Source organism: Melopsittacus undulatus, chromosome 6 (assembly GCF_012275295.1).
Source record: "Melopsittacus undulatus isolate bMelUnd1 chromosome 6, bMelUnd1.mat.Z, whole genome shotgun sequence".
Lineage (NCBI taxonomy): Eukaryota > Metazoa > Chordata > Aves > Psittaciformes > Psittaculidae > Melopsittacus > Melopsittacus undulatus.
Genome location: NC_047532.1, coordinates 85,766,406 through 85,792,977, shown reverse-complemented (window position 1 = coordinate 85,792,977; position 26,572 = coordinate 85,766,406). Strand labels below are relative to the sequence as shown.

The 26,572-nt window shown below is 38.1% G+C and overlaps 1 protein-coding gene across 2 annotated transcripts in view; it reads left to right on the top strand.

Annotated features, from left to right (window-relative positions):
- FMR1 (fragile X messenger ribonucleoprotein 1) overlaps nucleotides 1–8,969 on the top strand; it is a 30,076-nt gene extending 21,107 nt beyond the window's left edge. Inside the window, exons 12-15 of one of the 2 annotated variants that reach the window (XM_005146861.3) lie at nucleotides 1,162–1,357; nucleotides 3,089–3,268; nucleotides 4,512–4,594; nucleotides 6,281–8,969. In XM_005146861.3, coding sequence (XP_005146918.1) covers nucleotides 1,162–1,357; nucleotides 3,089–3,268; nucleotides 4,512–4,594; nucleotides 6,281–6,391 — 570 coding nt within the window. In that variant the 3' untranslated portion in view covers nucleotides 6,392–8,969. Of the gene's footprint in view, nucleotides 1–1,161; nucleotides 1,358–3,088; nucleotides 3,269–4,511; nucleotides 4,595–6,229 lie in introns of both variants that reach the window. The other variant, XM_005146860.3, reaches the window with a different exon arrangement.
- Nucleotides 8,970–26,572: the final 17,603 nt, after the last annotated feature.

Below are 26,572 nucleotides of genomic sequence, written 5' to 3'. Positions count from 1 at the left end.
GTATATTGGCAGCAAAAGAGAAATTAGAGAAAATGTGGGCCTGCTGCTGAATGGAGTAGGGAACTTGGTCATAAGGAATGGCATTCAGTACCTTGTCCTTCACTTTTTTAATTGCTAATATTTATCCTACAGAATAGCGATCCCCTTAAATCCATGGGAGGGTCTGGACTAATGAAGATATACTTCCTAAAGGATTGAGTTAGGGAACATTTAGGTTAAAAATCCAAGAAGGGATATGCACCAGCAGGGCCTGATGAGATGCATCCCTGAGTGCCATGGGATCTTGTCAAAGTCCTGGCTGGACTATGTGACCTCAAGAGGTCCCTTCCAACATCCCATTGAAAATTCCATCAATAGCTAACGAGAAAAAAAAGTACTGGTTGCCACTTTTTGGGGTTAGCTTGACAGCATCTCAAACTGAGAGGAGTACTCTCTGAATATGTGTAACTGAATAATTGTTGGTTGTGTTTATTTCCTTTAGTGGTTGTGAGTGGGAACAATTTTGTGTGCTGGCTGTTCTTCTATGGCAGAATTAAAGCACTTTGCTCTCTATGCTTCCTCACATCACTAGTATTACTCATTATATTATTCATTATAATTTAGTAGATTTTAACAGCAGTGTAGCCTCTAGCCCTTTTTATTAAACAGCAGTACTACATCTTAATTGTTTAATAACTTTGATATTTGTTGCGTGCAACAATCTAAGAAGCTTATGTTGGAATCTAGGAAGTTTAAATTATGCCATGGATGGAATGCTGTAAATGGATGATATTACTGTCTTCAGAAATAAAGGTGTGCTCATTTATCTGGTTAAAGAATGTTTAACTTAAGGCTAAAAATTTAATAAACTTAATACTGAAGTCTAGTTAACTGGATCTCCTGAAATATAAGTGATGTTTTCGATAGATATATTATAAACAAACCTAAACTTGGCAGCTTTGCCAGTTACAGTGGTAGGAAAACATTTGAACATTTGAAAGTTGTGGGTTGTTGTGGTTTGTTGTTGGGTTTTTTTGGTAAACTGATTATTCTCAAAGCCAAGCTCCTGATGTATTAAGTAGATCATTGCAACATATAAGTGCTCTTTGAGAACTGCATGTCTGCACATTTAAATGATTAAGCAGTGGTTACACATGACTCGCTATGCTTGTGTTTGTGTAGGAAGTGGACCAGCTGCGTTTGGAAAGATTGCAAATTGATGAGCAGCTTCGACAGATTGGAGCTACTTCTAGGCCACTACCAAATCGTACAGATAAGGAAAAAGGGTACATGGCTGATGATGGTCCAGGACTTGGACGTGGTAGTCGACCTTACAGAAACAGGGGGCATAGCAGACGTGGTCCAGGTTATGCTTCAGGTAGGTAACTGGAAGTACACTGACAGTTTTAAAAGCAGCCTGTTGGACTTTTGATTTCTTGAAAGAAGACTGAACTTGGAAACGGAGCTGTTAAAACAAGTTCAGTTAATATTGAATAAGAGAATGATTTGGGTTGGAAAGAACCTTTAAAGCTCACCTTGGTCAGAGTAAACTTTACTTAGCAAAAACTAAAAACATTGGTGTTAGCAGAGTTGTTCTCAGCCTGAAAGTCAAAAACACAGCCCTGCACCAGCTAAGAAGGAGAAAAATGAATGCTACTGCTGAACCCAGGGCAAGTTCCAAATGCTCATATTGAGCTTCTCATCAGTCACCTCAAGTTTTTTTCGTCGGGGCCAGGTTTCTCAAAGTCCCACAGTCTAAGTAGGTGAACCCCTGGTTGTGGCACCAGACCTGTAACCATTCCATGATTCACCAGATTTGTGTGGCCTTTTCAAACCCCTACCCTTTGAGCAGGATTGATGAGAAAATGCCTGTTCTTGAGTCCCTTGTCACCATTCCCAGGCCTCTGTAGCAATTCTTCTGACTGCTCCTGACAGTATTGCTGGTGCCCACATGAAACAACAGCAGTAGATAACAGTCAGTGGACTGTGCAAGGCTTGGTAGTTGATTTGAGTATTAATATATGAAGATTATGTAGAGATTTATGCTACAAATAACATTCGGTAGTAAAACGTAGTGCTTATATGTAATCTGTGCTTATTACCATGCAGTTCCTGTCTCTTACAGCATGCTTGTGTCTTCTGCATTATAATCTTTTAAGGCAAGGATTTCTCTCTGGTTTGAACAGTTCTTAATTATAAAGCTACAGTTTTCAATTGAGCCTATAAGAGGCTATCTTAATGTAAATGTAAGTGATACTGTGTAGCTCTATGTGCAGGAAAGCTATGTTTCTCACATTAAAATGAACTTGTATGTTTTTACTGGAAGAGCATAGTCACTGAAATAGTGTTCCTCTTTTAAACCCTGTATAATTCATTAATGAATAGCTTTCAGGATTGTGCTTCTTCAGAGCAATCTATTACTGCTGTCTATAACGTAGATCAGCTGGTGTTTGTCCTGACTGAAAGGCCTGAGGCATGAGCTTAATAAGACAGCTACATAATAAAATTGTCTTTGTGCTGAAGCCATTTTGCTATTTTTAGAAGATGAGAGCTCACCTGGCTAATAACAGTTGGGGGGGAGCATGAATTTGGGAAAAGACGGTTTTTATCAGCAAAGGTGATCTATTAACTGGAAAAACTGTAATGGCCAATTACTTTGGATTTGTTACATTTCTAGCATTCTGACTTTGTTTTCTGCTTTTGTAGTGTGTTAGAGCCTGTTTCATGATGGATTTTTTGTCTTTTGATAGAGGAATTGTGAGGGCAGACAGGACAGGTTATATTCAGAATAGGTTTTAGAAATATGACTAAGTCTAGGCTGTTAGACTTATGCTTTACAAGACTTAATACATGTCAATAATGATAGGATAATAACAAAGTAACTATGAACTTATGGCAAAATTATTTTCAACACACTTCTTATATCTGTCTTGATTTTTTGAAGTTACATCTATTACACAAATTTCTGTATTATCTGTGTTATAGAGGTTGGGAGGCACAAAAACTCTCAATGAAAAAAGTAGTTTTTTGAAATACATACTTTTTTTCAATTTAATATTTTCATGCTAAGCTACACTGGCATGTTTGGATTTTTTTGTCCTCTTGATAGGAACTAATTCTGAAGCATCAAATGCTTCTGAAACAGAATCTGATCACAGAGATGAACTTAGCGATTGGTCAGCAGCCCCAGTAGAAGAAGAGCGAGACAACTACCTTCGTAGAGGAGATGGACGGAGACGTGGAGGTGGTGCAAGAGGACAAGGAGGGAGGGGGCGCGGAGGATTTAAAGGTAAATGTAGACCTCATTTTGAAGAAGAGGTCAGTGTTGGGATCCTTACAGAAAATCACTTCTGTTTGGTCATCTGCTCTGTCCCAGTGGCTGCTTTGATTTCTCACCACTTTGTCAATTTCTTAAATTGAGTATTTAGTTTCAGATGTGTTGAACGTTAGCTGAGGGAGATAACCCCTTCTTTTGACCTTCTGGCCGCACTCTAACACAATCCATTAGTTGGCTGTCATCGTTGCAACAGCATGCTCTTACCTTACTCAAGTTGTCCACCAGGACAGCTCCTTTTGTGTGGAACTACTGCATACAGTCAGTCCTCAGTGTGTGCTGTTGCCTGGAGTTATCTTGTTGAAGGTATGGGATTTGGGATTCATCTTTAAAGTTGAGTCTTCCATCAACCCATTTCTTCAGCTTGTTGAGGTCCTTGTGATTAGTGGCCCTGACCTTCTGTGTATCAAACAACTTCACACAGTTTGGTGTCATGCAGAATTGCTGATGAGGCATTCCATACCAGTGTCTCTTCATAGATTATGTAAAGCCACTCCTCAAAATGTAAATTTGGATAGCACTCTTAATCTTTTGCTTTCTTAATATGCACCTTGTCTCAAGTTTGTGGGCTGTGCCATCACACACAGAGGTCAGGAAACTGAGTTCTAGTTTGTCAGTGGACATATAAAACCTTTTTCTAATGTCTTATTAGTTCATCTGTCTATATTCCCATCATCTTATATTTGATTTTCATGCAACAGGATTGCATAAGGTTGTAATTTGTGTTCAGTGGAAAGTACCATGCAAAAGTAAGATGGGAGAAGTAAGCTAAAGACATACATAATGTGAAAATTTATTACACTTACTTGCTCAGCTTGTCTACCACTCTGCTTGTTTCTTGGAATGTTTTTTTCACTAAGACCTTTTCTAAAATAAAGAAAGGTAATGTGGAACTGGGAGAGCAAAGAAACTGTTAGGAAATGTTGAACCTTACTGAAATTGACTGTTCTTTTCTGTGGTTAATGATTTTGAGAGGTCAGTAGGTAGTCTCTTTTACACTGTGGTGATTTTAAACACTTGAATTTGTCTACTTCCATTACACCTGAGAGTATTTTTGTAATGATTCTTAGCCCATTGTTTCAGAACTGTTATGTTAAGAATATTTAATGCTCCTTAGCATGAAAATTTTAAAGTAATTCCATATTATGCTTGTGCTACGCCCTTGTCAAGCAACTTAGTAAGTTAATTCTTCTTACAGGAAATGATGAACAGTCACGAACAGATAATCGTCAGCGTAACTCCAGAGATGGAAAAGGGAGAACAGCAGATGGATCTCTTGAGGTAATTCTTCTCTTACTGGATATCTGCAGTATTTAAAAATGCATGCGTTCTATGCTGACATTAGAATGTTCATAGACCTAGCTGACACAGTAGCCTTGTGGTTACTTGTTCCCTAATTCCCTGATCAGATCTACAAGAGTTCTGTGTCATTTTTGTAACTTATATGTAGGAATTTCAGAATATCAAACTCTGTAAAGATGCAGTGTTGTGTTGTTAGCTTAGCTCTTTGGTTTAGAACTCAGATGAAGTCCTAAGGATTTACTAGCCAGTTTGATTTCAGTCTTTGTTCTTACTAGCTTTTTGGTTTTAGCTTTTATTTCTTTGTGTTTTGTATTTTGATGTTGCCTGTATACCTGAGGAAGGAGAATTCTTAATCCTTTATATGAAGTGGAAGTATGTTATAGCCAGAATCTGAAGAGTAAGAAAGATTAAACTTCAGAAATTAGCTTTGCTACTAAATGAAACCTTTGCAAGCGAAGGCTATGCAGTCTAGAAAGTAAGTTAAAAGCATGTTGAGAATATGTTTAAGTCATACGTTGAAATATTTTATAGGCTTAAATATTTTATGGCCTTTTATGAAGATACTTCAAGTATTTTTTTGTTTTGCTGCATATGTTTATTCAGACTGATATTTTATGTATATATTTAAAGTTTTCCCACATAGAAACTGTTCTTGCTTTGTTGATAATGTGTACAGACCTACCATTTTTTTACTGCAGAGGATGAGTTATGTTGGGAGGAAGAAATAATGAGTAGCTGTAAGCTCTTACCTTCTGCATGGTACTGGGAGTCGTGGTTCCAAAGGGAGGTGGAGATGACTTTTGATTTGGTTTTAGAAAGCCTGTTAAAGAAAGGAGGGGATAAAAAAATGGAACAAGTGACCAAATGCTTAATTTTCCAAGTGGGAGTGCTGAGCCTGAAGGTGCAGTATCTGAATATGCATTTGAAATGCAAACAATTAATATGCCAAAAGAAAATTCTTATGGTCACACAACATTTATAGCTAATCAGTAATGAACTTCAGTTTGTGGTAGACAGTGGAGAATAGGGAATTAAGGCTTAGTCCTCTTTCCAAACAGAAAAATTTGGCTTTCAAAATACTCTTTTGAATTTTTTTACGACCACTTTAAAAAGGCTGCAGGGGTTTTTTGGGGTGGATTAAATTTCAGATTCATAAGGTGGCTGAGCAGTTTTACTTTTTTTGGGGGGGGTGTTAGTATTGTTTAATGGCAGCTTTTCTACAATTTTGGTTTTGGGGTTTTTGGTGTTTTTGGGGTTTTTTGACATTTTTGTGGGGGTTTTGTCTCCCTTGAAAAATTTATAGGAAAAGTAACAAGTTCATCTGCTGTTAATTCTTCATCTTGCCATAGATGAACTGGGAAAAAATTTTAGCTCCCAAAGCAAGGTAGACAGGAACTTTTTTGGTTTTTTTAAGTGAAGTATGTGACAGTTTTGAGCAGAGAAGAATTGATGCACTGCGTTTCAGCTGGATCCATTCAACACAGCTGTAAGAGTGCACTACTATTTATGCCTTTTGACTAATGTATAGTGCTGCTCCCAGGCTGCTCAGGTAACAAACGCAGAAGGGGTAGATGAAAGGAAGAGGGGGCTTTATATAACTCTAACTTGTTCCAGATCAGAATTGACTGCAATAATGAAAGGAGTGTCCACACTAAAACATTACAGAATACCTCCAATGAAGGTAGTCGGCTGCGCACGGGTAAAGAACGTAATCAGAAGAAAGAGAAAACGGACAGCGCAGATGGTCAACAGCCGCTGGTGAATGGCGTCCCCTAAACTGCAGAATCCTGAAGTCATATTTCCTATACTGTTTCAGTAATTCCTATTCCATGTTAGAGAAACTTGTTAGGCCAAAGACAAATAGTAGGCAAGATGGCGCAGGGCATGAAATGAACATATGTTCTTTGTTAGCCTTTTTTAACATCAGCAGTATGCAGTTCTTTTCAGAATAAGAAGTTATTCAAATATTTGCATAAAAATATCTGAATTTCTGAAAATCGCTTTCAAGTACATATTGCAGTTCAAACAATGAAACATTCTTTTTTGTTTGTTTTAAAAATACTGAGCTGTGCATTGGTAAATTTTCTGTTCAGTTGTACTGTTTTAACACATCGGGTCAAATTCACTGCTCAATTTCAATTTTCAGAATAAATAGTGTTTGCAGTAATCAAATTGGCTTCTGTTTTCAATCTAACTTACAAGTTCTTCATGAAATGCTATGTCGTTTTATGTCCTGTGTCAGTTCACATTCTGGTCCACCTTTTTCAATATTTTAGTGGACCCTGAAATATGTGTGATGTAACAATTGTCATTTTCATTAGCAAAAAAGTTGTATGATCTGTGCCTTTTTTATATCTTGGCAGGTAGGAATATTATATTTGGATGCAGAAATCAGGGAAGATGAGTTGGTAACACTAAATGTAAAATATATGTAGCAATCTCCTTGTCAGACGTTAGTACTTTATAGACAAGTGCATGCTTTCCATAATTTTTCCTTACATAACCATTGAGTTAGGCAGTTATAAGAATAGGAGATTTATTTTGCACTGAAGATTTGGCAAATAGTGTTATTGAAAAAGGGTTGTAATTTTTTTCCTTTGTAGGCAGTACAGGAGCTTTTTTTCTTCTTTTTTTTAATAAAAAATAATTAAAAAAAAAACCCTTTCCTTTGTGGAAAACTTAAAAAAAAGAGAAAACTCATTGTTACTGAGGGAACAAGTGTAACGTGTCCACAAGCTAGTAATGTGTGCCTGCTGTTTGGCCAGATGACCAGTTTAAAGCACTGATGTTTCTCATCCTCCCAAAATTTTTTGCATTGCTTATTTTAGTTCAGGGGCCATCTCAGGAGAGGTAAGAAGAAAATGACCACGTGTAATGCCCTGGGAAGTACAGATAGAGGAGTTGGAGATACTGGAGGTAGAAAAAACATCCATATTTTGAGGTACAAGGTCTGAATTACCAGCCCATTCTAAGGTGTCGTGGTATTTGATCCAAAGTACAGTTGTACACCTGGGAAGTGGTGGGGGAAGCTGTGCTTTCTTTTATTTCGGATCATACGTTAACTTACTGAGCAAAACTGTATAAGGACCTTCATTTTAATCCATTTTTGTTCAGATTGCTCCAGAAGGAGAGCCGCTGTTTATGTACAGACTTGTACAAACTTGATCTGATGTATTTTGTGAGTTTTATTTCTTTGCTTTTTTCATTCTTTTTTTTCCTTGCATACAGGTGAGCATACTAAAAATGGCAACGAACTGCACACGAATTAACAAATATAAAAATGTCTTAAAAAGTATTGCCAAACATTAATGTTGATTTCTAGTTATTTATTTTGGGAATGTATAGTATTTGAAAACAGAAATTGGTACCTTGCACACATCATCTGTAAGCTGTTTGGTTTAAAATACTGTAGATAATTAACCAAGGTAGATTGACCTTGTAATGTAACTGCTCTTGGGCAATATTCTCTGTACATATTAGCTACAACAGATCGGATTTTATGTTGACATTTGTTTGGTTATAGTGCAATATATTTTGTATGCAAGCAGTTTCAATAAAGTTTGATCTTCCTCTGCTAACTGATGTTGATGCAATCCTTATAAATGATTGCTTTTAAAATCTCAACTTACAGAAAGTAGAAAAAAAGTATTTCTTTATTTCTACTTTAATGGCAGCCATTGTTTATTTACACATTTCAGAAGGCTTTTAAAATATTACCAGTTTTCAGAACTATGGCACATAAAGCTCAAGAAAACACAATCTCATGATGAAATGGTACAGTATCTGTTGAGTTGTCACACTGCGTGCGCTGTATTTCTCACATTCAGTGGTTGAGTTCACTAAGGTGCTAACTAGGTTAAAATGTGAAGTTACTAAACTAGTCTGATTCATTAGCTGCATTCCATTTTCAAGTGCATTTTGGGGTTATGACCTTCAGTATTTGTGTGCTTAACATGTATCCCTTTCTATTCATATTGCAGTGGTTTTAAATGTTATTAAATTTCAACAAATTAAACTGTGAATCTAAATGTACAATCTTATTTTGAAAAGTCATGTTGTTACAAAACTTGAAAGTGCAACAAATGTCTGATGCTGAAGTTCAGGTTCATCCTATTGGTAACTTATAAAGTATGGTCTAATGAATTAAAATTATTTTTAAAATAAAGTACTTTCAAAAGAGTGAGAGGTATTTGTGGATGATGCCAAAGTCTAAATTCAATAGGGTTAAGCTCAAAGCCTATAAATTAACAAATACTTACAAAATAGGAAGTTTGTGTTTTCTTTCTGTACTAAATGTGGGTTTGTTAATGAAGGTGGGAAGTTTTTTCAGAGTTGGTATAAAACCTTAGCAAGGGGGAAAAGAAATAATCTTTGTATACAGCTTCTTTGGAGTATAGATAAAAATCTATGAGCATTCATGAGCTCAAGAAGCAGCTAAGTTTAGTTTCTTGAATACAGAAACTATTTAAATTACTTAGCTCTGTATCAGCTTTTTCAGCCATTTGTGCCTATAATATTAAGTACTGCACACCATGCTTGTTTTCAAGAATCCAGAAGCAATATTGAGCACTGTATGACACTGAGCACAGACTATGCGTTCTTTGTGGGAGGACTTACGGTGAAAGCTAACTTGTTTTCATGAACTATAGTATGTTTCCCTGCAGAACCCTCCAGTGTTGACATTAAAAGGCAATAGATTAATTAGGTTCCAGTAAGAGTTCTTCAGTCACTTCAGGAACCCTGATCTATAAATATGGTAAGTGGTATTTGATATTAATCTACAAAAGGAATGGTGGATCTCAAATTTTGTTGTCCGGTGTATTTTTAAAGATTTCATATATTTCCAGAAATAGTAAGATTTGTAGTGAAATACCTGATGAGGGGAGATCCTGATGCTGGTTTTCGTGGGTACTTTAAAGATCAGTATTTTGGTTTTCCTACTATTTTACATGCTAGTCAATGTCTATTCCATCTGTGTTCACATCTATAGTAGTTAGGGTGACTGGAACTTTTAATGCCTTGACAGTGTAAGTCAGCTTTACCTATGTTATGAGCAGTGGGGTTAGTTCTTCAGAATTGTGTTCTGAATAGATTCCAGTTTGATCTGCAAAGTTCTCCATTACCATAGTCTGTATAAAGGACCAAGAACTCAACTCTGCTGCAGAAAGGGTGTAACAGAATAATTCAGGGAGATTTGGGTTACTTAATGTGGTTTCTGGTTTTGGGTAGTGGATTTAGACTGAATCTTGGGCATAGACTAGAGTTAAAACAAGGCGAGCAACCACTTCAAAAGGTAATAAAATCAATTGAGTGGTCAGTGTGGGGGCCAATTTTCCTGGAGTCTTGGCAGTCTGAAAAGTCCTGTACTTGTGTATCAGAAATACATCACACTATATGCAGTGTTCCATGAGAGGAAACAATACAGAAGATCTTAATTGCATATGAAATCATATGCTGCAGAAAATGAAGAATGTTTGTTGTGTATGAGGCACATTTCTAAGTATCTTCTTACCGGTGCTGTTGAGAGTGGCTGTGTCTAGTCTGCATATAGAAAGAAACAAATTGAGGACACTTCATTGTTGCTTAATGCTGCATGCAAATTATGTTAAAAGGAATCACCCTTTAAACTCACTATTCAGAGAAAAAAACAACCACAACATTTACATGTGAATATATAGTGAATGCATAGCAAAACCATAGCTTTTTGTCAAGGTTTCTTATCAGATCAGATGGCTCTTACAGAATACTTCCTTTCTGAAACAGAATTGCTCTAGGCAGTTCTAGAAATAGGGCATCTGAGTTTACTTTAGGTTTCTGTATTTGTAAAACCTTGTTCCTAGTCTGCACAGAGCCTCAAGGAAAGGAATGGAAATATTAAAGCTTTGTGTTAGGGTGTGCAGATATTTGGTGAACCCATGGGGTGATCCCATTACCTGATTAATTCATGTTTAATAAATTATTGGGAAGCCAACTTAAGATCTCTTAACCAAATCTTGTTCTGAGGAGTGAGTGTATTTTGATGCCCTGAGTTATCTGCTGCCTGGCCTGCACAACTATGTAGTGTTTGCACACTGAAATGTGATTGGTAATAGCATAAACTTGGTTTTAATTTTGTGAATTAAAAGATTAAAAGACTTAAGTGTCTTGGAAAGGTTGGGGGACTGATTTATTTCAAACTCTGCAGCTTTTTTCTGGTCCTTCTGTTGATGCATTTATTACATATGTACTGTTGATTCTGAGCTGCACCATAGTAACAGAGAGCTCATTGTGATGAGCTTTGATTCCACGTTGTGTGAAACAAGTCTGTAGTTGTAGTATTCTGGGTAGCTGTAGTCTTCCTGTTCAAACAGTAGCAGAGACGACAGCAAAAGTAGTACATAATAGATAAAACTGGGATTGTCTCTTTATCTCCCTTGTTTTATTTCTCCCATGAGGTGTTGTCCTGTGTGGCATTAGATGTTAATAGGTATCTTGGCAAACGTGATTTCTGTCCTCTTAAGAAATCATTTCACATTTACCTACCAAAGTAAAGTTGCTCTGCGGGGCAGAACGTGTCTGTATCTTGCTTTGGAGAACAGGTACCTTCTAATGTCAGGAAAGCTTTCCACATTTAGCAGGAGTGAGAGGAATCAGACCCCTTAAAGACTAATACCTGAGTAAAATGTCATCTTTTTCCTGGTGTAGCACTTCAGAAAGTGGGGTTGTTCTCCTTCACCGATACTAGCAAAATAACCTCTAGGTTTAAATTGCCTTAACTAAATACACATGGTAATAATAAAAAGAAGATCTTAGAGGTAACAACAGGAGCAGCAGGCAAAGTGGAATATAGCATCTGGCAAAGCAATCTTTGGGGGTTGATAGGAAGTAAAGTAAAAACCCAGCTTAAACCTGCTGTTAAATTATGGTGCATATACTGGGGATTTCTAAAAGTTTTTATCCATAATATAATTTTGACCCACCTTTATAAACTGTTTTATCTAGGCAATCACATATGTTCTGATCTCTAATTGTTATTTCAATGAGCTAAACTACAATTGTAAGCTTCTAATAATGTTTAGTTCTTCAATTGTGATTCTGTTAATAAAACCTGAATTAAAATGTTTAGCTGAAATTGATCTTTTTAGGGTGCAGGTGTCTGTCTCTTGGACATTTCAGAGAGATGATTTTTTGGCTGCTCTCTCCTAACTTGATGTTTCCTTTAAGCTCTTTAAGAGTAATTTCTTTAAAAACACTTTTTGCAAAAAAAAAAAAAGATTTAACTCTGTTTGGTCTCCTTAGTGCAAAAGAAAGGGAGTCCTGCTTTGTACAGCACTCTGCTGGCGTGATCTAAACCATGAGTAAGAAGTTCAGAGCAATCATTTTGTAATGCATAAGCTCATTATGAAACTGTTGGGTTTCTTGCAGTAATGCTGCTGATTTGCACCCATCTAGCGTGGAGCTATATGGTGCTGATACTCCTTTGTAGCATCAGTTCAGGTGAGTATTCAAGGAGAAATGCATCTTCACAGAAGCAGCAACTAATTTTAGTAGCAAGAAGTTCACAGTATTGTTCTTTTGGTAATGATTGGAAAATACCAAAAAATATTAGACAGTTAATTACTCCAGATGGGATTGATCAGTCCTGACACTTAAATACAGCAAAGCATGGTTTTCTTTTTCCCAACTGCATTGTCTGTTTCCCTCTTTGGTATGAGAAACATGCTGCTTTTTTTGATCCCTGGCAGTGTATCTTCCTTTTATTTTACCTTTGATTATAGGTTCATCTGGATTTTACCCCTTCATACTGTTAAGGGTGTTGTTTTCATCTGTTGGGTTTTGATGCATTTGCTTACTGCAGCAGGTGGATTGAAAGACTTAGCAAAGATTTTGGACTGATAACTTGCATTCACACCAGAAGCTAAATTTGGTCATCTGATGTGTGTGTAAAGAGAGGATCAGCCCACACATTAAGCTTGCATTTGATCCTTTATGTATTGAGAAACCAGACTTCAGAGACTACCTTTTCAGATCGTGGTGAAAGGCTCTTGGTTGCTGCAAAGCAAAACATTTTCATGGGGTGTGTTTATGTGTGAGCTCTAATGTAGCTATAAATGTGATTTATAAGTATGTGGTGCAGCTGATGCTGATTGGCAGTGTCCCATCAAACCTGTGTGTGGGGCTTGTATCAGTCATGTGCAGGACCACCATGGTAATATTTTCACATGATTCTTACCTAACTGACTGTGGGATACCTCATCCTATGAACTTCCTGAGAAATCATTACAAAATCTTTAAAGTTTTCTTTCTGTCTTGACTGCAGGGGGACTGTGACATAACTGTTAGTGTGAACTTTGTTGGTCACATTTCTGTTATACCAAGTTTCACATTCTCTATTTGACATACATTAAATTCTTCCTATTCTGATGCCTTTTTCTTTTCCCCCAAGGGAGTTTTGTATGGCACAGCAGAGGCAGTTTGTGCCCCAGGACAGAGAATTCATGCTCCTGATGCTGCTAGCTGAAGAATAATCCAAAAGACTGAAGTTGTTCAATACCTTTAGTTTTTAGTTAGGCCATGATCTCTCTTCTGTTTGCAGGAGCTATAAAACCATGAAATGCCTTTCACTAAACTCCATCACTGAAATCTATTAAAGTTGTGATGGTGTAAGTTTCTCACCGAGAGGAAAAAACAGCAAGCAAATAGGAATACTGGATTTCTTGGTTTCTTTGTCCCTCATTGTGCAGTGGTTGATTACCAGTGGAGTCCCACTGTGATTTGCACTTTTGGCTTAATGAAAAAGAGATAGTGAGGCAGCAAGGTTTACTGAGGCCATTTATTTTTTCTTCAAGTAGAGTAAAAATAAAAGGCAATTGAGACATCCCAGAGCCACAAATTACCAGGGTTTGGGAAAATACTCCGGTACCTCTATATTCAGGGATGTTTTACCTAAGTGTTGTAGATTGCTGTCTGAAAGAAGATGTTGGTATAGAAGCATGTTTGGCTGTATCTGATAAAGCTATGTTTCCCAATGTTTTGTGTTTCAGTTGGGGAATAATCTTTAAAGCAAAGGCTAAAAATCTCTGCTTTCCTACATTAGAAAAATCTCTATAGATACAATATGGTTTTCATGTAACCTGCAACTTGTATGTGAACAGTAAGGCTTTTTACTTTGACAGTTTCTATCTGAATGGCTTCTTTAATTAAAGTTTCATAGCTTTAGTTCTTTACTCATTGTGGTTCATGAAGCAATTTCAAGTAATAGAAGTGAATGCAACAAAAAGACATCTATGCTTAACCTTGCTAGCCTTCTGTAGTCATGATTTATAATGAGTATAAATGCCTTCATAATGAAAGATAATCAGTATGAAAATGTCATTGCGTTTAATTAATTATGGATATTTTGATGGTAATGAGCTAATCATTATGAGCTTTCAGGCTTTGCACCACCACCTCAGCATGTGTTAGAAAACAGTGAAGTGCCACCCAGTGTACTTACCGTGCTGAAACGTCCATTTGAGCCTTTCTTAAGATTCTTCAGCCCAAAGAGTAAGTGTCACTTCATCATAGGAGCATTGTTTCTCTTGTCCCTTTCCCTTTCTTCTGTCTTGCTTCTAGTTCACCCTTCCACTCCTACCTGGCAGCATTTAATGTATTTAAAACCCCCAATCTGGTACTGTAAAACACACTAGATCTCTTCAAAATGGTATAGTTACATGGTCCTTTGGAGCAATTAAATTTGCTTCTGCTGCTTTACTACCCTTCTACAAATCCCGTATTTGTCAGTGATGTGATTGCACTAGAAATGTTGGACAGTTCGGTGTAGGGTCCCCCTTTGATCTAAACTACTTCTCTAGTCTTCCCATATGCACATAGGACAAAAAGAGCAATTTGGCACATCCTAAATGAGAGAAGGATTCTGCACCATGATGCCGTCTCTCCCACTTCTGTTGGCTAGGGAAGGCTTCAGTGCTGTTAGCTTAGACTGGACTACTGAAGTTAAATGCCAAGAACCACATCATTTCATAGAATTGAGACAGAAAATGCAATGCTGATTTGCTAATATCAATAAGAAAGAGATCTTCAATAGAGAAAGGGTTTGGCATGTACAGAAATTGCAAGATCTGTAATTGGATCACAGACAGATAGAAAGGAGAAGCGGAGATAACGGTGGAGTTCAAGATCTTCAGGGTGGTAAGGAGGGTGCATAGCAAGCTGTCCAAACTGGACTTCAGGAGAGCAGACTTCGGTCTCTTAAGGGGTCTGTGTGGTAGAGTACCATGGGATAAAGCCCTGGTAAGGGACAAGGGGCTTGAAAGCCGGTTAATATTCAAGGATTGCCTCTGAGCTCAAGAGTGATGCATACCAACAAAGGAGGTCGTGGGAAAGAATACTAGGAGGCCTGCATGGATAAACGAGGATCTCCTAGACAAACTGCAGCGCAGAAGGGAAACCTACAGAGGGTGAAACAAAGACAGGTAGCCCTGGAAGGGTATAGAGAAATTGTCCAGCCAGGGATCAGGTTAGCAAAGCTGAAGCCCTGATAGAATTAAATCTGCCAGGAATGTCAAGGGCAACAGCAAAAGCTTCTACAGATGAAAGGATGATGAGGGGAAAATGTGTGCCCTCTGCAGAAGGAAACAGGAGATGTGATTACTTGGGACACGGGGAAGGCTGAAGTACTCAATGATGTTTTTTGCCCTGGGCTTCACCAACAGGTGCTCCAGCCACACCACCCAAGTGGTAAAGGCAAAGGCAGGGAGAGTGAAAAACCATCTGCTATACAGGATGACAGGTTTAAGACCATCAGTAACTGATTAAATATCTTGGGCATTTGTTCCTACAAGATGATTTTCAGGTGCCTGTAGAAACATGCGATTAGTGCCGAACAGAGATGGTTTGCTGCAATGTATCCTATGCTTGCTGGAACCTTAAAAAAATAATAATAAAAAAATCTTAAATTTGTTTTCTTTTTTAATTAAACAGTCCTGTCAGAAAATGGTTTGTCTTTCCCACTGATTTTGCAAACCTAAATACAAAAAAGCTGTACAATGATGGTTAGATTGGGTTTTGTAAATGTTGTGTAAGAAGAAAAGCAAACTACAGAAGATTGTGAAGGACATTTGAGCTTTCCTGTTAAATTTAATATAAATAATAGTTTTGGGGTAAGAGCATACATGAAAATCAATGGTACTTTTTTTTTCAGGCAGATTTATCTTATAAAAACATACTAGGGACATCAAAATGCTGACTTCACTCTGAACATTGCTCCCAGAATAGAGGTCTTACGTATTATTTCTTTTTCTTTAAAGCATGCCGTCACAGAGAAGGACAAACCTTAATTCCTTGTGATGTAGGAGTGGGCCTTAACACAACCAAATGCTTGGAAAATAACTGTTGTCCTTTCCAAACCAGCTATGGACCACTTTGTTATATGCCATTTGAAGACTGTAAGTATCATTCTGTAGGTATCTACCTCATAGCCAAATGGTGCTTCTGGTCAGACAATGTGATTTTCATTTCTGTTTCTCCCTTAAGCTTTTCACATCACCAGTCTCTTCAATGGAAGTGTAAGCTTGCATTTGTTTCCGAGTATGTATATTGATACAGAAAATAATTGATTCAAAGAATTATCTGGATATCTTGTCAACTCCAGCACAAGCAAAGGATGTGGTACAAGTAAACCTAGTAAAATATGTTAGTATAAAGAATGAAGACTTTATCTGTGGAAAGGGGTAATTAATCCAAAGTAGTAGTGTCTCTGTGAAAGTGCGGTCAAGAAAAGGTGGGGGAATTGGATGTATTTAATTTGGTCAGGAGGAGGCTAATTGGTTGTTTAATAGGTACTGAAGCCTGTTTAGGAGGGCAGTTTCTAAGATGAGCAAGCCACAAATGCTTGGTAGAACCAGATGTTAAAACAAGTGGGAATTACAACTAATTGGTTTTTGGGAAATCTAGCTTGGACATTAGGTGGGGGGAAAAATTCATCAGGAAAGTTGTGCAACTCTGGAACAATCAGAAGTAATCAGGTGCTGGAATATCCATCCTTGGAGGGTTTTCAAGACCTGGCTAGGCAAAGGCACAACTTGACCTCATTTTGTTGGTAGCCTTGCTTCAGGAAGAAGGATGATCAACCAGATCTGCAGAAATCGCTTACAGCTAACACTTTCTGTGTCTCTGTTCTCAAATTCTACCCTTAATATTTTACCTTGGTTTCTTTTAATCTGAGCATAGGTTTGGTGTACATGGATTTTCTTCTCTTTCAGATGAAAGAATGTAGAAAACTTTTTGTATGTCCTACCTTTGCACAAAGCTCTCTGGTAATCTCTGCTTCACTGAAAGGGTTGTATCGAACCTTAACTTTTTTCCTGTTTATACAGCTTGGTAGAGACAGCTGCTTTTCACAGTGAAGTTGCTTCAACAAACTGAAAAATACGAGGAAGTTAGAGGCTCTTTATTAGGCACAGAATTATTGGTGTTGAAGGGACCTCTCAAGAACATACAGTCCAATCCTCCCTTCTCAAGCAGGGTCAGCGGCAACAGGTTTCCCATGGGCTGTGCTATAGCAAAAAGGAAAGCTGTACAGTGAAAATTACAGCTCTTCTACTCATTTGAAGGGCACATACTCAAGCACATGTTAAAATTAAACATGCTTATTCAGTTGTGACTACTTGATTGCTTATTCCTGTTAAACTTTTATTGTTTGGACATAAATATCAAGGGCTGACTATTTTACAGAATTATTTGCTCATAGATTAATTAGCTACTAGAGTGCTCCTGGATGTACAACATATGTCCATAGAAAATACAGACATTTACTGCCCTGGGAGCACATGCTGTTTGTCTTGTAGCAATCTGTTGACAAAACAGAAGTGCTTAGCAGATATTAAACTCATGGTGCTTGTGTTTCTGTAAGATGGTCCCAGGCTGCATACTTAAATGGTTCTTATCTGGGAGTTTTGTCTTGAATTTCACTAGGAATAAAATGCTTTAAGAAAATGCTGCAAAAGTTGTGAACTGAAGTAGGTAGATAGCATTCACTTGCATGATTTTGTCTCCATTCCTAAGGATGCAAACAAGTTTCCAAAGGACGTGTTATCCCCCCACCCCTATGCCCAGGGTTCACTCAAAACCCAGTTGCTTCTGAAACTAAGTGAACTTGGGCTGTTCAAAGGCATGTCAAAGTTGAGACTTGATCTTTCTCACCTGAGCTCATTTTGAAGACCTGCTTTTTTCATTGTGTTGTTGGCCGAGATATATTCATGTCTGTCTTAGAGGTTCATCTCTGTCATCTATACATCAATATATATCTGGTATATATTGGAATGATTCACATCTGGTATATGTGGAATGATTTGCATCTAATGCAAACCTCTGCTGACTCTACAGATATGCGTCTGAGATTTCTACTGATTGTGCTTGTGGCAGGAGGATTTTTAGTTTTGGGGTGTCTCTCACTCTGTTGCTGTGCTGTTTTGCAGAAATGGTAAGCATGAGAGCATGACCAGATCGCATTTCTAATGTACTGCCGCTAAACACAGAAAATATGGATAACTGATGTACTTGAAGTCAGGGGAGAAAAGATGGGGGGGGGGGGGGGAAGCAAGAAACTAATGTGCAAACATAAACGAGTCCCTTGATTTTGAAGCCACATGAAATGGTGTCAGGCTTAAGAAAAAAAGCTTCTTACTGCCCCAGTACTCTTCCTAAAGACCCAGTTATAAAGGAACTGGACTTAATCTTACTTCCCTGGCTTGAGAAGTTGCATGTAAACCATGAAGGCCAATATCCTGAGGTATGGAAGACTTGGCCTTTGCTCCCTTGACTCTCCTGTGTTCTCCACCACTTTCTGCCCCTGTTTCCCCACCAAAGGCTAGCATATCCATCTGTGTTAGTGGAAGCTATTTTCCATTTTCCTCTGTTTGAAAGCAACACCAGCAACTGGCAGGTGTGGGCAAAAAATGTGGCAAATGAGACTTAAGAACAAATCAAGCTGTTGCACAGCTCACAACACTGCATGCAGCCCAACCCGTTCAAACCAGAATAGGTTGGTAGGACACTGTCCTGAGTGTAAAGAAAACCCAGAACATCAGAGGAAAAAGAAAGAAAAAGGAGGAAAAAAAATGAAGTTTTGAGGAAAAGGTGATTTCATTTTGTAATGTTTATTTAAACAGAAACAAATGAGAAAACATTCTGCCACTTGTCTTAGCCCTCAAAAATCATAGGAGGGAGACAAAAATGGTCCTTTAACCACTTCTGCAAAGTGACATATGCAAGGAATGAGTATCTGAAAGGTAACAGGGAATAAATGAATGTGGAAAAGCAGTTTGTAAAGAACAGTCAGTAGAAATGTGTCTTTGTGGGATAGACCTAGAGTTATGCAGTAAGACAGAAGGAATGAACAAAGTAGTAGGCTTAAAAAGAGTATGAGAGGTGGGCTGGGGAGCATGCCTGGGAGAAAAGCAAATTAACTATCTCTAATGCTTCTAATGAGAAGTGCATCTTTTCTTAATGTATGGGGCACATTACAGCCTGTGAGTGCAATGCAAACAGTTTACGTGTTTGATGTTGTGAAGCATTTTGGTATGTGTATATGTTGTTATGACAATGGAAAAATGTAAGCTCCACAACATCAAAATTATTGAACTGAAACTGCGCTTTATTTTTCTAAGGTGGTAGTTGATATTGAATAGCTAATGCTGTAGCTCGGTAAATATGACATATATTATACAAATTATATATATTATGTAAATGTGTCCTTTTTGTAAACATTTTTTCTCCTGTTAAACTTTTGCTTTACTAAGGCATTAGTAGTCTGTGTGGGAACATACACATACACGTACACACACACACATAGACTTTACTAATGTGGCTGACTAGCAGATGGCTATTTGCTGTGGAGTTCCACATTTAGACAAAACCTGCTGTGAAAATCTCCACATTACATCTTACACTGTGCTCAACAGCTGATGTTCAGCATACAGATAGCTGCACTGAGTCATCAGTGACTCTGAAAACAGGAGGCAAAGAATTAACATGAAATTATCATAAATTTTCTGGAAAATGAATTAATATGTGTTCATTTTGAGAGAATTCACATTAATGTTTAAATGATCATTTCTGGGTTTTTTTCATAGCCAGGGAAATTAGCAATATTGCTGTTCTGCTATGACTTGGTTTTTGCTTTGTTTTTTCAATGCAGTGATTAACCAGATGCTGAATGGTTTTAATTTGCAACACCATATATTTGAATTCTAGGAAAGGAGCAATCCTATAAGAGTGTAACTTTTGAGTTTATCAGTTTTAGAGACAGCTGATAGAGGGTATGGCTTTGAAAAGCATTCATTTAATGAGCCTCAAACCTTCTCTCTGGATGGAAATTCTTTTAACTTCAGTGTTGTACAGTCCTTGTTGAGAGGGTGCTACATATGATGCCAAAACTGCACTGCAGTGGATGTGCACAAAAGTAAAAATTGTTCTGTAGAGTTATCAATAAACATTTATTAGTTCCACTGTGCTTCTTCTAGAGTAAATTCCAAGGTTTCCCATAAAATCCTGTATTTATATAAATTTGTATCAAATAATTTTAATATAAATGTATATGAATTATACATTTAAATAAAGTATCTATAATAACATAAAATATACATATAAAATAATATATCTTTTATAAATTTTATCTATATTCATTTGTGTGTGTGTGTGTGTATATATATATATATATATATATATATATATATATATATATGTATATATATAAAAGAAAGAGGAAGGGCAGAGAGACCAAACTTGGGCAACTGGAAAGCTTTTACAGGCACTTGTGTTAGGGGTGGCTGTTGGCTGTTTATTAAGAGGTGCCCAGGACTAAGACAGCAGAGGTAATTCTATAACATGGCCAGATTAAAATCATGTTAAAGGCATGGAATTCCTGTAAAATTGATCAAGAGTGGAGTACTCCCCCCGTTGCCACACTTGATCAGCACTAGTAATTTCTTGGGTTAGTGAGGCTTTGTTAATTCCACACCCCCACTGATGAGCTGTGTATTTGTCTCCTTCCAATGGTATTTTTTTGTGCAGAAAGCAGAGTCTGCATGTGCCCATTTCCTGAAATTGGCACCTTCTCTTGTGTGCTATCAATGTAACACCTCTTCTTGAGCTGGGTTCTCTGGTGCTTTTGCTATGTCTGTAACTGTGCTACACTAAGTTATTTCTGTTGTGTTAGTCTTCATTAGCATGCAGTGGTGGGTCGGTTAAGATACTGAAGGTTAGGAAAATGCAGGTACACTTAACTAATGCTGTATTTCTTTTAAAAAAGAATGAGAATTAGAGAAGCCTTCATTTTCTTTGGCTGAATTCCTAGTACAGCTGTGGGAAGCAGGCCATAGAATTTGCTTTACCAGTTACTGGGGACATTTCTGGTCATGGTTGCATTATATGAATTGGAAGGTGGGTTGAAATTCATGACAAATGTAAGAGATGGAAAAGCATTTCAATAAGCTTTTCCCTAGCTTTAATCTGCCCATGTTCTAGAGGTGAAATCTTGTGATGGCCCCTGAAATCAACTGTAGCTTTGTGGGTTTCTTCATTGAGCTAGGATTTCACAGCTAAAATCTACGTGAACTCCTCTAAACACCTTTTCTGGAAGTCAGCCAATTTCAGCTGTTTTAATATGTTGCAGCCAATGTCTCAATCGCTTACGATGGGTACAAAGCAGAGTAAATTCTGAAGGAAGAGCACGTATTGGAGGTGTTCGTGGCATTTTACACAATTTGCTTCAGAAATATGGATCACAAGAACATCAACAAAAGAAAAGGTAAACTAACCTTGGAGTTTTCTTCCATTCTTTCAGTTGAGGATTGTTCTATCAGTTCCGTATAGAATACTAAATGTATGCACTACTAAATGCCTGTTGCTTCCCAGTCCAGTAGACTTTATCAAAAGGCACTGTTTATCAGGGACCATCTTCAATTGGTGTTGTGGGAGAAGTACTGGTTGATTGCTGCCCCAGGACAATGAATCACAGCAGAGCAAGGCATGGCCAATATTACTGTCCTAGATTTGAGTCCTCTGCCATTTCAATGTTACTTTTCCTATGTGCAAACTGTGTCACATCAGAAAGTGGAAAAGCAAAGTAAAGTTTCACCACATTCAGGAGGTGCAGATCCATTTACAGCCAGTAAGAGATCTGTCCTTCTGTATAGATAGGGATGTTTTACAGCTGACATACTTGCATAGCTCTACATCTTGGCATTCTTCCTCAATGCTGAAAAGCAGTTGACTACTGAAATAAATGTAATCTGAGTGTGAAATGCTATTTACTTTACATAAACATGCCAAACTATGGCCTACTAAAGACAACAATGAAATAAGAAAGTGTCAGTGAGGTCATTATACAATAAGAAAATGTTTTGGGGAGAGTATTTATTTGACAAAAATGTAAAATATCACTAAGCATAGTTACAGTGATGTTTAGTAATGGGTTTTTTTTTTATCCACTTTGTTGTAGAGGAACATCCACCTGATCTTGAAGACCTCAAGCAGGACAACAGGATTACTTGAGTATGTCCTAAGAAAGATGTTTTGGCTTAGTAATAAATACAATGTGGTCAATCCTTGATGATGCTATTGATTTTGCAAGAGAAGGTCTTAATCTTCAGTTCTTGTATGTTTATTCTTTATCTCCTGTACAAAAAATGCTAATAACACTGAAAGGCAAAACTGCTCTTGCAAGTCTTGAATAATAAAGCCTATTTTGTCTAATTGATACAACATCACAGTGGAGGGATATAAAAATACCAGTTAATTGCCTGTTTCCATTTAGAGGTCAATCTTAGAATATTATCTGGATTAAGAGGAGAGTGTTGTCATTCATTAAACTGGTAGCAAGTGGCAATCTTACTCTGTTTCACTCATCTGTACTGGATGGCACCATAGCACAATAGTGCTACTCTTGCTGAGGAGAATGGCTAATTCCTCACCAGGCTGCAGAGGACTTGAGAATCCCATTGTTGGGCAGTTGCTTTAAAGGTATGTCTGGCAAAAATACGAAGTAGTCAAGGAAATTGTTAGTGTTTTCTCTGGCACTGTTTCTCCATGTGGTATACCACTGCACCTCAAGACTTTGTGAGCTTTGAATGGCCTACCTCCCAAGGTAGGTGATTTCCAAATGCAATTTCTCTCAGTTTCCCTGTAGTATAACAAAAATAACAGAAACAAACATGTAACAGTTCTCAGCAGATGAGTGCAAAGTGAAAATGAGCATCTAAAAGAATGTCAGTTGAAATCAGTATTGCCCCTGATCACTGGTAATTTTTCTTTGGGTCTCTGAACTCCGTTTAGTGGAACTTCCAAGAACTACAACTGGGAGGAATGGAGCTGTGCTCCTAAGCTGGAGCTTAAATAAAATGAGTGATTCTTCGAAGCTCTGTGTACTTCTAGGGTTCCTCATTAAATAAATTTTTCTTTGCTTCATCAGTCCCAAAAAATAGCATTAGTTAAATCCAAGCATAATATGGGTGGAATATGCACATGGGCAGTCTCATAGTTGTCAGAATACTTACTGGTGGTCAGACATGGCTATATGCAGGAGCTTTAAAGCCTGATATTGCAACCATTGACAGTAGTATGACAGATAATTTGCTTATGATTTTGGAAACGTGTTTTTAATGTGGAGCAGCAGAATGATGGAAGCTGAATAGGGCTCTGTTTGCCTTCCAACTCTGATATGTATTTACTGTTCCTTGATATTATATTTAGGAATAGTGAAGCATGTGTGTAGACATTTTGACACACATAAAACCAGTTTCCTGCTATATGAATTTAGGAGCACTGTCACAGCTGAAATGTGCATGTAAAAAACCACACAGATCCTCATGGCTGATAGTGATAATGGAGAGAGTTGTGCTCTGGAGAAAGTTAGGCTTTCATATGGTGCTTCATGATTTTGATTTGAAGGGTAATAAATTCCTTCTGTTTCCATGTCATTGACAGCACAACTGCTTTCAGTGTCACATAACATTCTGACAAAGGGATACATCCTGATAAAACAACTGTATTTAACAGTAAGCAATCAATACATCTGCAGTAACTGTATCTGGCAGCACCAGAACACGATGTGCTTAAGCAAAATATATGCACTGTAAGAGGAGAAGGAAAAGCAAGGGTTTATGTTCCCCCTACTGAAACAGTAGTCAAGAGCATTGTGCATGGAGTTGGGCCCTGTCCCTTTTCCATGTAGCAGGTTTGTTGTAAAGATATTCTGGAAAACTGGAAGTCTTTTCAGTTGGAGAAGATAAAAGCTCTAATTTTAAATTTTAATTTCTATAGTAGCTAGACAGTTCCTTGAATCAACAGCTGTCAAGCATGCATATTGCATAAATAACTGCTATCTGTGCCTCAGATGTTGTAATAGCTGTTTCATTATGACTGCAGGTCAAGATTATCACCTTGGGATCAAATCACAGGTATTCATTCACAGGCCTGTTTGTGATGCTAACTGTACCAAGATTCACGTGAATGTGGATGTTTTGATCAGCTGCATACTTCCACTGTTAAATATCCAGATCCCTTTTCTAATATTTGGTTTATTTTTTTTAATCATGGACTTTAGCATACTACAGAACAATCTGACCATGGCATTACCTCACATCTACCTGGAGCAGCTTGTCTCTCCAGTGCTTAAACTGCTGGTATCTTCTATACCGAAGTGCATGTTGCTGAGCCAAACTCAACTTCCCTTTGTCCTTTCCATCCCTTCAAAGATCTCCATTAGGGCCCCAGGTCAGCTGCAAGAAGGCACAAGCTTTCTTATAAGGCTTCTCACTGTGCCTTTGTGGCTGCTGAGAGAAGCTGCTCACAGCTGGGTGCAGTGTTGAAGTCTGCAAAGCAGAAACCTTCCTCTCAGTCCCATGGAGACACCTTCAGTACTAAAATCAGGGACCACAAGATGGTGCTGCAGGAAAATCTTTTTCCCTCAGTGGTTTTGGTTTCCGGAGAGGATTATTGATTTCTACCTTTTACAATGTGGTTCATCAAGTCACAGAAAGGCAGATGGTGTACAATAGGGCAATGGTCACTCAGGAAAAAAGACAACATAATACAGCATATGATGACAAGGCTTTAGAAGACTTACAAAGTATACAAACCATTGCTGGTGGCTTTAGATCTGTTCTCCCTCCTATTGAACTGATACACATTGAAACAAAAGGGCTCTCCGTGGAGCATCCTGCTTTATCTTCACAAAGATTAAATAAATACAAGGCTAAACAACCTGCCCCAATGCACAATAGCTGTGTCTGACAGCGGATGCTGCTACCCTAGAGACAGGATCTGTGGTAGTGCTGTGGTAGTAGTATAGCTCTTTCATCACACCACCCCGAGCCTGCACCATGTCTAATGCCAAAGGGTTTGTCTCATTTTGTGTTACCTAACTTGCACCTGTAACCACAGTCTGTAAAACTAAGAGATGGTTTTGGAAAGCTTTAAAGCAATATGAAATACTAGCGTTGCACTGCAGGCAATTGTGGCAGTATCTTGTGCTTCTCTTGGTCTGACCTTTAGAAAGCTTTCAAAGTCATGAGAATTGAACTTAAAAAATAAACACAATAGAATGAAACCCAAACTTCAGAGTTATAGTGAGGGAACAGACTTGAACCATAAAGCTCAAGAATCCAAAGCCAAATACATGTTTGTATTTAAGCAAAATCCCTGTGACTGGGGATTCACCTCCTGTTTTTTGAAGGCTTGAGGCTCAGTTCTGAGGCCTGTGTTATCCAGCTGAGATTCATGCAATGCAGGATAGTGCACCTATAGAAGGAGAATGTACTTCATTGCTCAACAAATATTTTCCCAGCTTGTCTCCATGTAAGGGATGCAGTTTTGAAGCTTTATGGTTCTTCTGATCCTTTGCCGACCTAAGCTTGGATGCATGGCTAAAATGAAGTGCAAAAGTCTCCCTGGAGGAAGCGTTTCATGTTCTCCTGCCAGGTCCTAGTGGAGCGACTGGCTCTGTCCAGCTCAGGTTTGCTTCTGATCTTTGTGCTCCAAAACTTCTTTGTTATCACAAAAGAATTGGAAGACATAAAAAGTGTTTTTGCTACATGAAAGTGAAAAACTGTCCACAGCTGTACTGTCCTTCTGCATTCCACTGTACCCTTTCCAAGTGCCTTCCCAAAAGGCGTGTTTCCTACTACACTGCCTCTTCACAGAGTCCACTATCCTGTGTATATCTCCCATCCAAGAGGATAAATCTTTTGAGTGTGTGTGTACTCTGTGTACAGGGAAGTGGAATGGAGCTTCACTCTGAAGCAGCCATCACTATCCTGGTAGCTTTGTGGGTTTGGTAGTGTCAGCTGGCATTCAGGCACTGTGGGGAGGATGATGGCAATCCTACAGAAAGCTGCCCTCTAAGAGGAAGCATGGCTACAGTGTTATCATCCCGTCTCCCTGATTTTCAAGTGTATGATTTTAGTCTGTAAGGCTGGATCTGTTCAATATCCCACCTGTGCAGCTCGTCGGCTGAGTTCAAGTGAACTGATAAAAGAACTTGTAGAAAAAGGATTTCCTGGTGCATCTGCTTGGCCTGCATTTAGCACTGCACTTCTGCACAGCCTCCTGTTAAGATCTTTACTGGCTCTCCAAGCTTTTACCATTTTCTTATTTGAGGTACTTGATCCAGCACTAATACACATGATCTAAATGTGGGATGGAGGAACTAACCCAACAAAAAGAGGACAGATAACATCTTGTGCTTAGGACTTACTGGGCAGCTAGGAGATCTGGGGAGATAATATGCATGCAAAATGCTCTGGCATACATTTCCTGTTAGGGGAGCCCTGCTTCAGTTAAATACTCCAGGTAGGTATTACTGAAAAACAATTTCTTCCATTAAACATATCCTTGCAAATTGCAGTAGCTAAGCATATAAGAATTGTGGTTGGCTCTGTGATGTGTCTTTTCCCATGCTCTTCAAGGAAGGGCAGG